The 17277-nt window shown below is 41.1% G+C and overlaps 2 protein-coding genes across 4 annotated transcripts; both read left to right on the top strand.

Moving 5' to 3' along the window:
* Positions 1 to 3895: 3895 nt before the first annotated feature.
* On the top strand, positions 3896 to 5169 carry LOC125963874 (UDP-N-acetylglucosamine--peptide N-acetylglucosaminyltransferase 110 kDa subunit-like). The gene is made up of 2 exons (XM_049707445.1): positions 3896 to 4565; positions 5165 to 5169. Exons 1-2 carry the CDS (start codon positions 3896 to 3898, stop codon positions 5167 to 5169), a joined length of 675 nt encoding a protein of 224 aa, XP_049563402.1.
* Positions 5170 to 5852: 683 nt separating this feature from the next.
* Positions 5853 to 16887, top strand: LOC125964103 (UDP-N-acetylglucosamine--peptide N-acetylglucosaminyltransferase 110 kDa subunit-like). Of its 3 annotated transcripts, XM_049708596.1 has the most exons (4): positions 5853 to 7292; positions 8024 to 8068; positions 8774 to 8938; positions 12846 to 13171. In XM_049708596.1, exon 1 carries the CDS (start codon positions 5875 to 5877, stop codon positions 7033 to 7035), a length of 1161 nt encoding a protein of 386 aa, XP_049564553.1. In that variant the 5' UTR covers positions 5853 to 5874; the 3' UTR covers positions 7036 to 7292; positions 8024 to 8068; positions 8774 to 8938; positions 12846 to 13171. The 3 variants fall into 3 exon arrangements, with proteins under 3 accessions (XP_049564553.1, XP_049564554.1, XP_049564555.1); XM_049708597.1 differs by lacking the exons at positions 8774 to 8938; positions 12846 to 13171 and adding an exon at positions 16575 to 16887; XM_049708598.1 differs by lacking the exon at positions 12846 to 13171 and having other exon boundaries at positions 8816 to 8937.
* The last annotated feature ends 390 nt before the right edge of the window (positions 16888 to 17277 follow it).

Here is a 17277-nt window from a genome sequence, read left to right as displayed (position 1 = left end):
TTTTCAAAATTGACCCAGAATGTACATGTGTCTCCAGTAAGAGTACATTAAATTGAGCTTAGTCTGCTATTCTACTGGCATATTTGAGATCCAGATAATTTGCTACTTAACTGGATTCAATGACCTGTATATTTCAGGCATCTAAAACTCACCATGTTCCAAATTTCCCTCCTTATAGTTAGTAATTTTCTTGGGAATCTGGATGAGATTAAATGGAATAAAGTTAGTGAGTGGCCCAGGAATGCCTGAAAGTTTGTTTGTCAGAGTGGCCAGGGAAAGTTAAGCAAGGAAGAAAAGCAAATGAAAAACAGAATCCCATTATTATGGCTGAGTTTACTCCCAGGATTCCATGCAGAGCTCTCTGTAGAGCTGGGTTGGGTTATAACTTATGCCAGAGCTCTACGTGGGGCTGACACCATCTCATGCCAAGCTCTCAGTTCTGGACTAACGTCATCTCTGGTCCACTCTGTGGAGTGGAAACTTTGGAGGAATGGCCAATGTGTTCCACGGTGTAGGAAGAGGGAACTTGTGAATGTGACTTTCTAAATTGTGGAGGAACTAACCACTGTAAATGTGCCTTGAACTATGTTGTTTAATTTGACCAGTGAGATCAGTGACATTCCCCTTGAATGAAATGCTGCTACGTATATGAGCAGAAAAACAAAACTGGTATAAGGAATAGATAGCTAGTGGGAAGCAGCCTCATAGCACAGGGAGATCTGCTCGGTGCGTGACCACCTAGAGGGGTGGGATAGGGAGGGTGGGAGGGAGGGAGATGCAAGAGGGAGGAGGTATGGGGACGTATGTATAACTGATTTACTTTGTTATAAAACAGAAACTAACACACCATTGTAAAGCAATTATACTCCAATAAAGATGTTAAAAAAAAAACTGGTATAAGGAGATGGAGAGACTGGGAGTCTTATTTTCCCACCAATTAACTTTGCCTCTGACCATGACCTTCCCTTTGAGTCTCCTAGACCTTGGGGATGATCGCAGCCCCTTGGGTTGGGTGACGGCAACCCCATCTTCACTAGAACCTCTATAGTTAACTTTGATTTTTCCCACTCCGTCTATCCATCCCATGTGTGCAGTCAGACATTTGATCTTGGACTTTTCCTGACAAAATATGCTTGAATATAACCATTTCTTTTCACTCCCACTGCTACTGCTATTGTCACTGCCTTAACTAGGGCTTTATCTTTAAGTTCTTTATATAAATATATAAATATCTATATATAAATATAATATACAAATAAATAAAATATAATATTAATTCTGATGATTTTAAAGTCTTTTCTTGATAAAGACTTTTCCTGATAAAGATACACAATATCTTATATAAATATTTTTGTATTATCTGTTCTTAGAATTTTAGCCATATGATTCTATCTCTTGGTTTGTCTAGAAGTTTTCGATTGAATGCTGGCTATTTTATTTGGCTTTTTTTGTTTTTCTCAGTGGAAACGTTGTTTTGCTTCAAAATATTTTATTCTACCTGGAAGTAGCAAATCTTCAAATTACAATTTTTTAAATGCTTTCAAATATCAATACTATAGGTGTCACAAAATCTAGAAAAATGACATTTAAAAATGAACTACTGCCAGATGTGTCTCTATAAAACTTTTCCCCCACTCTTTTAGCTATATATTCTTTAACTGCCTCCTCGTACGACAGTTTATGTATTTTCGAAATCAAATTTTAAGAAATAAACTTTGTAGTTTTTAGACATAGATTTCTTGTACCATGGTTGATTAGAATTTGCTTCTAGTTATTAATAGTTTAGAAAAGTTTATTTCAGCTTCACAATTTATTATTGATAATGTCACATTAATTTTCATTGTTAACTTTGAGAAAACCTCTATGGATTACTTCCTCATAAATATTTACTATTATAAATGCATTACTGATTTCAGTACTGCTATAGGTTTGTGCATTACAGGGACTCTGATAAAATACTCATTCACACCATTCCATTACACACATTGTGGATGGAGTATATTCATTCATTCATTTATTTAGTTAGTTAGTTAGTTATTTAGTTATTTATTTTTGGCTGTGTTGGGTCTTCATTGCTGTGCGCAGGCAGGCTTTCTCTACTTGCAGGGAGTGGGGGCTACTCTTCGTTGCGGTGCACAGGCTTCTCATTGCGGTGGCTTCTCTTGTTGCAGAGCACGGGCGCTAGGCACGGAGGCTTCAGTAGTTGTGGCTCGCAGGCTCAATAGTCGTGGCTCACGGGCTCTAGAGCGCAGGTTCCGTAGTTGTGGCACACCGGCTTAGTTGCTCCGTGGCATGTGGGATCTTCCCGGACCAGGGCTCGAACCCTTGTCCCCTGCATTGGCAGGTGGCTTCTTAACCACTGCGCCATCAGGGAAGCCCCTGGAGTATATTCTTGACAGAAGAAAATTTCCGTTTTGACTAAGCATTGATGAGAAGTGAATCTTTGACTTATCTTTCACATGCCTGATGATTGAAATAATTTTCCACAGAATAGCTTCTGGTTTTGTACTTTTCAGTTCTTTTTTTCTTCTTCAAACGCACATGCTTTGAGAGCTGTGAAGTGCAAGACATGGCTATATTGTAAGGTGGTTTTTGTCCTTATGCTTCTGTGTCTTGTGCTAGTTAAGTCAGTAGAGTAGTCAGTATGAGTACTGGAAGTTATTCCTGTAATGGGATAGTATATAGTCAATTACATATGGTGATGTCTGAAAATCACATAATAGCCTCACTTAAAACATCTCCTTAGGGCTTCCCTGGTGGCGCAGTGGTTGAGAGTCCACCTGCCGATGCAGGGGACACGGGTTCGTGCCCCGGTCCGGGAAGATCCCACATGCCGCGGAGCGACTAGGCCCGTGAGCCATGGCCGCTGAGCCTGTGCGTCCAGAGCCTGTGCTCCACAACGGGAGAGGCCACAACAGTGAGAGGTCCGCGTACCACAGAACAAAAGAAAATCTCCTTAGCCAGATTTCAAAAAAGCCTGTGGCCATTCCAATATGATCCAACATAGCGGAATATGATAGAAGGAAAATTGGCAAAGAAAGAGACGCTGGTCTTACCTGATGGAAGTTAAAATATCTCACTTTTGACAATTTTGCAAAAACCTATAATTACATGAATTAATTTCTAGGGTTCTTCATAGGACCTAAAAAGGAACCCATAGAGTTGTGGAACAACAATAGAAGCTTCTGTGATGAGAAGCCCGGGCACCGCAACAAAGAGTAGCCCCCGCTTGCCGCAACTGGAGAAAGTCTACACGCAGCATTGAAGACCCAATGCAGCCAAAATAAAAATAAATAAATAAAAATAAATAAATTTATTTTTAAAAAAGTAATACTCAGCTTTGAGGCATGAGAAGAGAAATTAGCTAATCCTTTCAGAACTTTTAAAATATCAAACTCAGTCTCTAAGATTTTAGCATTATATACAACATCGATTACTTATTAGTGGTTTGGGAAGGCCAATTTAAAATTTTCTGATCTTACTGTATTGAAATTCACGGCCCTAATGTTTTCCACATTGACTATATGAATGATGAAGTAAAGTCAATCATGTATTTCCTTTCCGACTGGGCAGAAAACAAAATTTTGAAAAGTGTTTGGACTACTGACTTTTGATTTCTTCTAAGGCAAGTGTATAGGTAATTTTTATTCCCTGATTAGGAGAAAAATGGTGGAAGAGGGCAGGGTTAAGAATGAAGATTTCAAGAGCGTAAGAGTTAGACGACCAACCAGAGTTCCTAAGGTTCGGTGCCTGTAACTGTCGCCGCCGCTTAAGCCTGCCAAAGCAGTGGTACGGCTGCTGCCCTCGTATTTGCTACCTCTAGAAACATTCTTGCCAGTAGTGGTGGCAGCGGGACTCAATTACCCCCTTTTCTCACTCTCTGCAGACCCTCCAGATGGCGTCTTCTGTGGGCAACGTGGCCGACAGCACAGAACCAACGAAACGTATGCTTTCCTTCCAAGGGTTAGCTGAGTTGGCACATCGAGAATATCAGGCAGGAGATTTTGAGGCAGCTGAGAGACACTGCATGCAGCTGTGGAGACAAGAGCCAGACAATACTGGAGTACTTTTATTACTTTCATCTCTACACTTCCAGTGTCGAAGGCTGGACAGATCTGCCCACTTTAGTACTCTGGCAATTAAACAGAACCCTCTTCTGGCAGAAGCCTATTCGAATTTGGGGAATGTGTACAAGGAAAGAGGGCAGTTGCAGGAAGCAATTGAGCATTACCGGCATGCATTGCATCTCAAGCCAGATTTCATCGATGGTTATATTAACCTGGCAGCGGCTTTGGTAGCAGCAGGCGACATGGAAGGGGCAGTACAAGCTTACGTCTCTGCTCTTCAGTGCAATCCTGATTTGTACTGTGTTCGCAGTGACCTGGGGAACCTGCTGAAAGCCCTGGGTGGCTTGGAAGGAGCTAAGGCATGTTATTTGAAAGCAATGGAGACGCAACCGAACTTTGCAGTAGCTTGGAGTAATCGTGGCTGTGTTTTCAATGCACAAGGGGAGATTTGGCTTGCAATTCATCACTTTGAAAAGGCTGTCACCCTTGACCCCAATTTTCTGGATGCTTATATCAGTTTAGGAAATGTCTTGGAAGAGGCACGGATTTTTGACAGAGCTGTGGCAGCTTACCTTTGTGCCCTAAGCTTGAGCCCAAATCATGCAGTGGTGCATGCCAACCTGGCTTGTGTATACTATGAGCAAGGCCTGATAGATCTGGCAATAGACACCTACAGGCGAGCTATTGAATTGCAACCACATTTCCCTGATGCTTACTGCAACCTAGCCAACGCTCTGGAAGAGAAGGGCAGTGTTGCCGAAGCAGAAGATTGTTATAATACAGCTCTGCGTCTGTGTCCCACCCATGCAGACCCTCTGAATAACCTAGGCAATATCAAGGGAGATCAGGGAAACATTGAAGAGGCAGTTCGCTTGTATTGTAAAGCATTAGAAGTCTTCCCAGAGTTTGCTGTTGCCCATTCAAATTTAGCAAGTGTATTGCAGCAGCAGGGAAAACTGCAGGAAGCTCTGATGCATTATAAGGAGGCTGTTCGAATCAGTCCTACCTTTGCTGATGCCTACTGTAACATGGGAAACACTCTAAAGGAGATGCAGGATGTTCAGGGAGCCTTGCAGTGTTACACTCGTACCATTCAGATTAACCCTGCACTTGCGGATGCCCACAGCAATCTGGCTTCCATTCACAAGTATTCAGGGAATATTCCAGAAGCAATTGCTTCTCATCGCACTGCTCTGAAGCTTGAACCTATTTTCCTGACGCTTATTGTGACTTGGCTCATTGCCTGCAGATTGTCTGTGATTGGACAGACTATGATGAGCGAATGAAGAAGTTGGTCAGCATTGTGGCTGACCAGCTGGAGAAGAATAGGTTGCCTTCTGTGCAGCCTCATCATAGTATGCTCTATCCTCTTTCTCATGGCTTCAGGAAGGCTATTGCTGAGAGCCATGGGAACCTCTGCTTGGATGAGATCAGTGTCCTTCACAAACCACCGTACGAACATGCAAAAGACTTGAAGCTCAGTGATGGTCGACTGCGTGTAGGATACGTGAGTTCTGACTTTGGGAATCATCCTACTTCTCATCTTATGCAGTCTATTCCAGGCATGCACAATCCTGATAAATTTGAGGTATTCTGTTATGCCCTGAGCCCAGATGATGGCACAAACTTCCGAGCGAAGGTGATGGCAGAAGCCCATCATTTCATTGATCTTTCTCAGATTCCATGCAATGGGGAAGCAGCTGATCGCATCCATCAAGATGGTATACACATCCTTGTAAATATGAATGGTTATACGAGGGGTGCTCGAAATGAACTCTTTGCTCTCAGGCCAGCTCCTATTCAGGCAATGTGGCTGGGCTACCCTGGGACCAGTGGCGTGCTTTTCATGGATTATATCATCACAGATCAGGAAACTTCACCTGCTGAAGTTGCTGAGCAGTATTCTGAGAAACTGGCTTATATGCCCCATACTTTCTTTATTGGTGATCATGCTAATATGTTCCCTCACCTGAAGAAGAAAGCAGTCATCGATTTTAAGTCCAATGGGCACATTTATGACAATCGGATTGTGCTGAATGGCATCGACCTCAAAGCATTTCTTGATAGTCTCCCAGATGTGCACATTGTCCAGATGAAATGTCCTGATGGAGGAGACAACGCAGACAGCAGTAATACAGCTCTTAATATGCCTGTCATTCCTATGAATACTATTGCAGAGGCAGTTATTGAAATGATTAACAGAGGACAAATTCAGATAACAATTAATGGATTCAGTCTTAGCAATGGACTGGCAACTACCCAGATCAACATTAAGGCTGCCACTGGAGAGGAGGTTCCCCGTACCATTATTGTAACCACACGTTCTCAGTACGGGTTACCGGAAGATGCCATTGTGTACTGTAACTTCAATCAGTTATATAACATTGACCCATCTACTTTGCAGATGTGGGCAAATATTCTGAAGCGTGTTCCCAATAGTGTACTGTGGCTGTTGCGTTTTCCAGCAGTAGGAGAACCTAATATTCAACAGTATGCACAAAATATGGGCCTTCCCCAGAAGCGTATCATTTTTTCACCTGTTGCTCCTAAAGAGGAACATGTTCGGAGAGGCCAGCTGGCTGATGTCTGCTTGGACACTCCACTCTGTAATGGACACACCACAGGGATGGATGTCCTTTGGTCAGGGACACCCGTGGTGACTATGCCAGGAGAGACTCTTGCTTCCCGAGTTGCAGCTTCCCAGCTCACTTGTTTAGGCTGTCTTGAGCTTATTGCTAAAAATAGACAAGAATATGAAGACATAGCTGTGAAACTGGGAACTGATCTAGAATACCTGAAGAAACTTCGTGGCAAAGTCTGGAAGCAGAGAACATCTAGCCCTCTGTTCAACACCAAACAATACACAATGGACCTAGAGCGGCTCTATCTACAGATGTGGGAGCATTATGCAGCTGGCAACAAACCTGATCACATGATTAAGCCTGTTGAAGTCACTGAGTCGGCCTAAATAATGACTGTGTGCACAGGAGAATTACCGTGTACCTGAGCCTCAACGTTCTGGGGGAAAGGGAACTACTTTTTCCTTATCTGTACAATACCATGCTGCAGATGGGTGACAGACAATGATAAGAAATAGCACAGCCAGACTTGCTTCCTGCATGATCGTGATCACGATAGGGAGAGACACAAGAGATGGGAAACTGCTGTTCCACAAGGAGTCTCCATAGAATTTTGCAGCAGCCAGGTGTCTGGAAGGTCTGGAAGGTAAGTCTGGAAGGTCTGATCTCCCTTGGTCTTCCATGGGATGGATGGTTAGTGTGGAAGGGAGATAGAGATTGCCCAGCCATTTTGTGATTATCATGGATTGATTGAGTCTTCTGAATTAGTATTTTTCTTTATATTTTGGGTATTGGAGCTTTTAAAAATGTTTGGTTTCAGGTATTTTTATTCATGTGAAGTGTGTATGATTCTCTTGAGATAAGCTTTTAAGCTAAAATATTCCTTGTTTTAGCTTCTGAACTCTACAGATAAATGGGGACTTTGCTGGTATAGTCTTTTTATAGGTTTTATAAACCACTTGAGCCTATATCAGTCATTTTAGTGTCTGACATAATGTTTGGAACTATCAGTGCTCTGTTGGTTTATAGATGATGGCTTAAATTCTTTTCCTGGTCCATTTCCTTCTTCCTTCCCCCCACTTCAAAAATTCTCCTGTAACTTGGCTAACAAAAAACCAAGTCTGATTCAAAACCTCCCAGAGTGTTTCTCTTAACCGCATCATCTGGTGCCAAATGAAGATTCTTAGGAGTGATTATTAATTCTGAAGGGCACAGTTGTGGTACTGTCACTGATGATAATAATAATGGATGTTTGGCCTAGAGTTTTGACCTATTTCACCAGTGTTTTACCGTTGACTGCCCCTCTATGCTGCTTCCAAAAGTGATAGTGTGTGTTAAAATTTTTACTTTCATTTCTAAAGTTTGTTTTTTTTTTAGTGAGTCCTGTTCTTCCTTTTTCTTTCAGCAGAAATGAAATCCCAGGTAAGTATAAGTACTCAAATATTTGATCAGTAAGTCACAGTTATCTCCAGTACATTAAATAACTTTCATCAAAAAACATGTTATAGGTAAAAAGCTCTGAAGGACCAGCTATGTATATGATAATTATGTTTCAGACCTTCTAGGGTACTATATATAATAACTTGTCTTCTGGACGTGGTCTTGAAGTCTTTATGGATCCAGCCTCAGTAGTAGTGAACTGCACTGCTGCTTGGTTTGGAGTACAAATTAGACCTTAGCCCTCCTGGAGGTTGAGTTTTTGGTATTGAAAACCATAGGAATGAAATTATTGTATTTCAACAAAGGATCGAGGGCTTGAGGCTGAAACAAGGCAACATACGTGTGCGAAGCAGTCAGCCTTGAGGGCAGGTAAGGACATGCCAGGCATGCGGCCACTGCTCGAAGGGACTGTCCCTACTTGTTCCCCTCCTTGTTCCATTCCATGGGAGATAAATCACCAGGGCCCAGAGATCAGAAAGAATGTAAAATGAGACAAGCAAAGCTGTCTCCCCCCTGCACATGCAGGTTATTTTTGATGCTTCTGGGTTTATGGGTTTCCTCCCAGGGAAGTTAACCTTGAGCCGAGACAGTCTGTAGATAATGTAAACCACCATCTGGCAGCCTTCCGATTTCTAGTCTATATAATCTGCAACTGTAGCATAATAAAATTTGCCTTGCAACCATCAGTTGTCTTGGTCCTTCTGACCCCATCCGTCGGTGCTACTTCAGTTCCTTACCCCTTCCCTTCTGACCCTGGGCGGTGAGATCCTCTTTCTCCGGCTGGTCCGCGGCAAGTGGCACTCGAACAGGGACCTGAAGCGTGAAGGCAGTTAAAAGAGAAAGAAAGTGCAGGTAAGAGAACCCTTATGCAAAATATGTGTGGCCACCAGTAAAAGTGAAACTAATAGAGGCATAAGGCAATAGTCAGAAGTAAAATAAGATGGGGCAAAAGGGCTCAAAGGAGTGTGAATTATTTGCTCAGGTTTTACTTTCGATGCTTAAAGCTCGGGGTAATAAAGTTTCTACCTCACAGTTGACTGAATTTTTACAGCATATCCATGGTGTATCTCCCTGGTTTCCTGATGGCGGCTCTGTTGACATAGAAATCTGGCAGAAAGTTCGAGAAGATTTAAAAAATTATTATGAGTCTCGAGGGCCTACTCATACTCCTGTTGTTACATATAGTTTGTGGACTCTGATAAAAATATGTTTAGATGCTTCTCATGATAGTGTTGATTTGAATGTAAAGTCAGAAAAACATAAGCCTCTGACAGAAGGAGAGACTGTATTATCAGCTACTGTGTCGCCACTTCCTAAACCGAAAGAGCTAATTAATTTAAATATTTTAGATGAAGAGGAACATTTTGACTTAACAGATGAGGCTTGTAAACATAAAAGAGAGAACTATCCTGAGGATGATTTTCTAATGGCTGTGACAGATAAGTCAGTGAACAAGCTGCAGGTTAATAAGGACTGTCTTGCTCAAAAATCTACATCTGTAAAAATGCTCAGTCCCTTGCAGCGCGCTGTACAAGGAGCCATGAAACGAAGAGAAGATCCTATTTTCTGTTGTCCCGTCATAGAAAGACCTGGTCCTAATAATCCTCAACAAGCTACTAGGGAGCATCAGGCTCTCCCTTTGAAAGTTTTGAAAGATTGAAAATCTGCCTGTGCTCAATATGGGCCCACTGCTCCTTTTACTGCTGCTATGGTTGACAGGAGAAGCTCTTCCCCCCGCTGATTGGAAGTCTATTGCACGAGCTTGTTTAAATGGTGGAGATTATTTAATATGGAAGTTTGATTTTTATGAACGGGCTGCTGAACAAGCAGAAAAGAATGCTGCCCATAATATTCCAGTTGATTATCATATGCTGATTGGGGAAGCACAATATCTTTCTTTACAAGATCAATTAACTTATCCCTTTGTTGCTTATCCTCAAATAAATCATTTGGCATTACAAGCCTGGAGGAAATGTCCTTCTACACACAAAACTGAGGATCTTTCAACAATTAGACAGGGACCTGATGAACCATATGCTGATTTTGTAGATAGATTGTCACAGGCGGTGGGGAGACTCATTGTGGACGGACTCACTGGTACAATTGTAGTTAAGCAGCTTGCTGTTGAACATGCTAATAATGCATGTCAGGCTGCGATTCAACCTTGGAGAAAACGGGGAACATTGGAGGATTATATTCACCTTTGTGCAGACACTGGGCCTACTTATATACAGGGTGCTGCTGTGGCTGCAGCATTAACTAAAGTGGGGTTCAAAAACAATCAAAAGAAAACAAAGACTTGTTTTAAATGCGGAAAGGCAGGTCATTTTGCTAGAGAATGTAGATCTTTTAATTCTAACCCTAGTCCTTCCTTCCCTACTCAAAAACCTCCAGATGGTCAGAAAATCCCTGGTTTATGCCCTAAATGCAATAGGGGAAAACATTGGGCACAACATTTTTGCTCAGTGGCCCACAAGGATGGGCCACCACTGTCGGGAAACTCCTCCCGGGGCCTTCCCCGGCCCCAACAAATAATAAGGGCAATGTCTGTGTATCCTCCTCAAATTATCAATCAGACATTAACCAAAAACAAAAACATACAATATCCTCGCTCTCCAGAGCAACACCAGGAAGCGCAGGACTGGAGCTCAGCACCTCCGCCCGATATGTATTAACTCCTGAAATGGGTCCTCAGGCCCTCTCTATGGGCATCTGTGGACCTTTACCCAAGGGATTGATGGGACTATTATTGGGAAGAAGTAGTGTCACCATGAAAGGTTTAACTATTATGCCAGGAGTCACAGATTCTGACTACGAAGGAGAAATAAAAGTCATGGCACAAACTATTAAAAATATAATAACTATTTCTCCTGGTGATAAAATTGCACAATTGCTACTTTTGCCCTTTGTACCTCATGGACACATTTTACAACATCAAAAGAGAGAAACAAAGGCTTTTGGATCGTCTAATGCTGCCTACCGGATTCAGAAGATAGGGAAAGAACGTCCAGAAATGAAATGAACCATTAATGGAAAGGTTTTTTCAGGTTTGTTAGACACTGGAGCTGATGTCTCTGTTATAACGCAGATACACTGGCCTAAACGTTGGCCCATTAGTCCTACTATTACAGAACTTCACGGAATAGGACAAAGTTCTTCTCCTATGCAAAGTAGTCAGTTTTTTTTATGGCAAGATAGTGAGGGCCATTCAGGATATTTCCAGCCTTATGTTTTGCCTGGGCTGCCTTTAAACCTCTGGGGCCGAGATATATTAAAAGAAATGGGAGTATTACTTTATAGTCCAAACTCTCAAGTCTCTAATATGATGTTGGATCAAGGATTTCTTCCCACAAAAGGGCTGGGAACAAATCAACAAGGAACTGTCTCTCCTATTGATGTGAAAATAAAAAATGATAGACAAGCTTTGGGTTTTTCTTAGGGGCCTTGGATTCTCCTCCACTCACTGCTGATCCAATTACTTGGCTGACTGATGACCCTGTATGGGTGGACCAATGGCCCCTCACAAAGGAGAAATGAGAAGCTGCAGAACAATTAGTACTGGAACAATTAGGGCATTTAGAAATTTCCAGTAGTCCTTGGAATACTCCTATTTTTATTATCAAGAAAAAATCTGGAAAATATAGGTTATTACAGGATCTAAGAGCTGTTAATAAAACTATGCTAATAATGGGAGCTCTTCAACCAGGCCTACCCTCTCCAACAGCCATACCACACAATTATCATCTTTTAGTTATAGATCTAAAAGATTGTTTTTTCACTATTCCTTTGTTTCCTGAAGATAGAAAACATTTTGCTTTTAGCTTGCCTTCCTTAAATTTTAAGGAACCTATGAGGAGATTTCAATGGAAAGTATTGCCTCAGGGCATGGCAAATAGTCCTACATTATGCCAAAAATATGTGGCTCAGGCCTTGACTCCTGTGAGAAAAAGGTTTCCATCGTTATATCTCATACATTATATGGATGATATACTTTTAGCCACTGATAATATTTCTTTATTAGAGACTGCTTTTCAATTTTTACAACAGTCCTTACAATCATTTGGCTTGGTCATTGCCTCAAAAAAAATTCAAAGACAATCTCCATTTTTATATTTGGGAAAATATATTGATAACACTACTATTAGGCCTCAAAAACTGCAAATTCGAGTTGATAATTTAAAAACATTAAATGCTTTTCAAAAATTACTTGGAGATATTAATTGGCTAAGGCCTTCCCTAAAACTTACTACTGCTCAATTACAGCCTTTGTTTGATATTCTTAAAGGTGACTCAGATCCTTCTTCTTCACGCTCTATGACTCCAGAAGGATTTCAAGCTTTACAAATAGTCAATAGATCTATCAGTTCTACACAATTAACTAGAATTCATACTCACCTTCCAATTTTCTTAATAATTTGTCCAACTCCTCATGTGCCTACTGCCGTCTTATGGCAAACTGTTGGAATTATTGAATAGATTCATATGAAAACTACACCCTCTAAAGTTATTAACCCTTATTATGAACTTACTAGTAATTTAATAATGCAAGGTAGAACTAGATGCTTACAACCTGTAAGTATAGAACCTTCTCAAATTATTATCCCTTATTCAGTTAGTCAACAAAATTGGCTTTTTCAACATAGTAACGAATGGGGTCTTTGCTCTTGCAGGATTTTCAGGTACCTTGGAATGCCATTACCCTGCTGATAAATTGATCCAATTCAGCAAACTTAACTCATATCTTTCCTTCTATAATTAGGCAATAGCCTGTTCCTCATGTACCTTTGGTTTTTACGGACGGTTCTTCTTCAGGAGTGGCTACTGTAATCATTGACGACGGAACAAACCTCATTAAAGAAACTTCCTTGACTTCAGCTCAACGTGTTGAACCGTATGCTGTCATTATGTCTTTTAAACATTTGCCTTCTATATCTTTTAATTTGTTTTCTGATAGTAAATATCTTATTAGCTTGTGATTTCTTCTGGAGACTGCGACCATAGGACATACTAATGACCCTGAATTATCATCCTCTTTTCGTTTGCTTCAACAGCTTATTCGTTCCCATGATGGTCCTGTTGTAGGTCTGTATATCCGTGCTCATTCTAACTTGCCTGGTCCATTGACTAAACTTAATGAGACTGCAGATGTTTTAACTCGATCTAAACGTGATCTTTATCCTGTACATTTTCCTCCCAAGAACAGAGTTGAAGTTACTCCTCCTCCTCAATCTCTTTTCCCTAAAGCAGGACATGTCCCAATTTACCGTACTCCTCCTTTCCGTTCATCATGCGGTCAAGAATGGCTAATATACTGCATTCATTATCTTCATACTCTTGATACTCATGGTCCATGTCCTGGACACCCTCATATTATGGTAAGTTATGATCAAACTGCTTCACAAGCAGCACAGCCGTTGCACGCTTTACACCGTCACTCGGTGGCTACATTACACACACAATTTTCCCTTACTGGTGAAGCCGCCCGACAAATTGTTAAGCAATGCCCACAATGCTTACCTCACCTTCCTGTTCCACATTATGTTGTTAATCCTCGTGGATTATTACCTAGACATTTATGGCAAATGGATGTTACTCATATCCCGTCTTTTGGGAAATTACAGTTTGTTCATGTCACTATCGATACTTACTCTGGTTTCCTCTGTGCTACAGCACAGACCGGAGAAGCTACTAAACATGTTATCACTCATTTTTTACACTGTTTTGCTTTCATGAACCTTCCCAAAATTATTAAAACAGATAATGGGCCCGCTGCTTTTGCAACATTTTGTAATTCATTACAAAATTACCCATATTACAGGCATTCCATATAACCCTCAAGGACAAGGTATTATAGAACATGCAAATAGATCTTTAAAGCTAACTATTGAAAAAATAAAAAGGGGGGAATTGTATAGAACAACACCACATAACCTTATAAATCATGCTCTGTTTATTTTAAATGTTCTCACTGTTGACAAATTTGGCTGCTCTGCAGGGGGAAGGTTGGTGGCTGAGCCAAGATTGGCCTCTCAATCTCCAGAGGTCCTCTGGAAAGATCCGTTAACCAGCACTTGGCGTGGTCCTGATCCTGTGTTGATTTGGGGACGTGGTCACGTGTGTATCTTTCCCAGATCAGCGCCTGGACCTTGCTGGCTTCCTGAGCGCTTAGTCAAGCAAATAGATGGCTCGCCACAGCTCACAACTAGTTCAGAAGATGAAGAAGCTCTGCATCTCTCCGGAAAATTTGACAGTGTTGATTCAGAAGGAGAAGAGGAAGAGAAGACCACTTGCCAGGACGACTCAAAGGAGTGATGTTCCAACTTGGGGACAAATTAAACAACTGGTTTCACGAGCTCAAGAGTCAGTGAAACAACAGAATAATCCTGTTACACCTGTAACTTTATTTTTGGCTATGTTGGCAACCATTTCATGTGTTCCCTCTGTTAATGCAGCAACTGACTGGGCCTATGTACCTGATCCTCCACTATTACAACCCATATCTTGGTCTGAAGCAGAGTTTCCTGTATTTTACAATGATAAGTGTTTATGGGCCTCTTATTGGGAATATAAAACAATATGTCTGTAAATTATACTAACTGGTTTAGTACCCATCCTGTCTGTCTTAGCCCATTGAATCTGGAAACTGGATGTGTAAAGGCTATTAGTTATGAGCATACAGATGTTTATGAGGGAACGGATCAATCAATTAGTTTGTCAGGCTCTCCAGGCATCCTTTGTTTTACAGGAACCAACATTACTCTTACATGCCCGGCTACCAGCTGATGAGAGTATCTTAAGGATACCATCATTTGGTATAAAATGGGCAACCTCTTAATATTAGAGGTCAAATCTCATACGCCTCACCACTTAGGGATTCCGCTATTACTATAGCCAAGGTTACAGGTGAAGAGTCAGGAAATTATTTCTGTATGAAGCGTTTACTTGGAGGACAAGGGATATTTATAGCTGGGCATAAGGTTACTATGCTTAACAGAAAATCAAAAAATCAATTTCCTCCTTTTATGACCGTTAACTTTCCTGGATCCACTTTTGAACGTTGCAATGCATCTTGGAATAATAACCAAATATGGTGTACTATAGATTATACCAAGGTGTCAATTCTTATCTCTTCTATTCCCATCATAGATAGGTTTATCACATTTCAAAAGATGGGGAATATATGGAAACTAGCTCTAACTTATTCCAATACACCTGTTATAACTTGTGTTACTCCTCCATATACACGTTTGTGTGGTTCTATTAACATTGGTAATTCTTCCAAAGGAGGATATAATATTAGCTGTGTTAATTGTACTTTTAGCAGTTGTATGTTCCCTTCTGCAGGAACGCAATCTGTGCTTATACTAAAGCAACCCATATATGTTATGGTGCCTGTACATCTGAGAGAACCTTGGTATGAAGATACTGGAGTACAGGAATGGGTGGAACTCTCTAAAGCCTTGCAGAGAAGGAGACGCTTTCTTGGGTGGCTAATAGTAAGTTTACCTGCCTCGGCTGCTCTGTCTGCTACCGCGGCTACTGCCGGTCTTGCTCTTTCACAGAGTATTCATCATGCTCACTTTGCTAATCAGTTATCTCAACATACCAGTCTTGCTTTATCTTTACAAAGTCACATAGATTTACAGATTAATAACAAGTTAGATGAATTTAAAAACGCAATTTTGGGGATTGGAGATCAGATAGAAGCATTAAAATTGAGGATGCGTTTAGCTTGTCATGCAAAGTATACATGGATGTGTGTTACTCCTTAAAAGTACAATGACTGTATTTGGGAATGGGAAAAAGTAAAAATGCGTCTGCTGAGTGTTTGGTCAGATAAATATTAGTCTTGATCTTAAGAAATTAAATGCTGAAATTCAGGATATACAAAATGCACATCTTGATGATATTTCGCCAGAAGATGTAATTCAAACTTTACTGGACCATTTAAAGTGGTTAAATCCTCAGTCTTGGATTACCGGAAGGTTGTCAGGATTTATTACCCTGGCCATAATTTGCCTATTATTGATATTAATCTTCTCATGTCTGTTTCGTATCCTCATGCAACAGTATACTACTCTGGGCACTAAACTTCATGGAATTATTTTGCAGCAAAAGTTAAAAAATAAAAAAGGAGGACCTGTGGGAAGCAGTCAGCCTTGAGAGCAGGCTACGGACATGCCAGGCGTGCCGCCGCTGCTCGAAGGGACTGTCCCTACTTCTTCCCCTCCTTGTTCCATTCCATGGGAGATAAATCACCAGGGCCCAGAGATCAGAAAGAATGTAAAATGAGACAAGCAAAGCTGTCTCCCCTCTGCACATGCAGGTTATTTTTGATGCTTCTGGGTTTATGGGTTTCCTCCCAGGGAAGTTAACCTTGAGCCGAGACAGTCTGTAGATAATGTAAACCACCATCTGGCAGCCTTCCTTTTTCTAGTCTAGATAATCTGCAACTGTAGCGCAATAAAATTTGCCTTGCAACCATCAGTTGTCTTGGTCCTTCTGACCCCATCCGTCGGTGCTACTTCAGTTCCTTACCCCTTCCCTTCTGACCCTGGGCGGTGAAATCCTCTTTCTCCGTCTGGTCCCCGGCACACATGAATATATGTTTTTGTCTTGCTGTACTGCACCTGTGCTGTCTAGTAACAGATATTTTGTCTGCTAGTAGTGTTCTAGATTATGTCTTTCCAAAGCGCTGAGGCAGTGCACCTATTCTGTAGTTGCAGCTGATGCCTGAATGTATCCTAGCTGACAAATTATTGATTAATAAGAACTTGAATTTCTGAAAGATTTGTACTGTTAACTAACCAAAATCTGAGCAAGGAGTCTCAAATGTAATTCTTAGCCAGAATTACATGTTAATGAACCATTTAACAGTGTGAATCAAGGAACATCAGTGTAAGGATTTCTTTTAATTTATTTTTTACCTGCTTGAAATATCAGTTAAAGTTTGCCAGCTTGGTTGCAGATGAACGGACGTTGGAAGTTCACCAAACTACTTAATGTGGGATAGGATAATAGATTTCCAGCGCCCTCAAGGCTGTGACCTTGCAGCCATTTTACATAGCACATCCTCCTCCTATAGGGATGAACCTTTCCCTGGCCCGAAAAGTGGCAGCTCTGTTGAAGCTTTGCATATTGTAACAGGCTTTTGTTTCCAGGTTACATGTCTGTGGAAGACTTAATTCTGA

Source organism: Orcinus orca, chromosome 3 (genome assembly GCF_937001465.1).
Source record: "Orcinus orca chromosome 3, mOrcOrc1.1, whole genome shotgun sequence".
Lineage (NCBI taxonomy): Eukaryota > Metazoa > Chordata > Mammalia > Artiodactyla > Delphinidae > Orcinus > Orcinus orca.
This window is presented reverse-complemented; position numbering and strand designations above follow the sequence as displayed.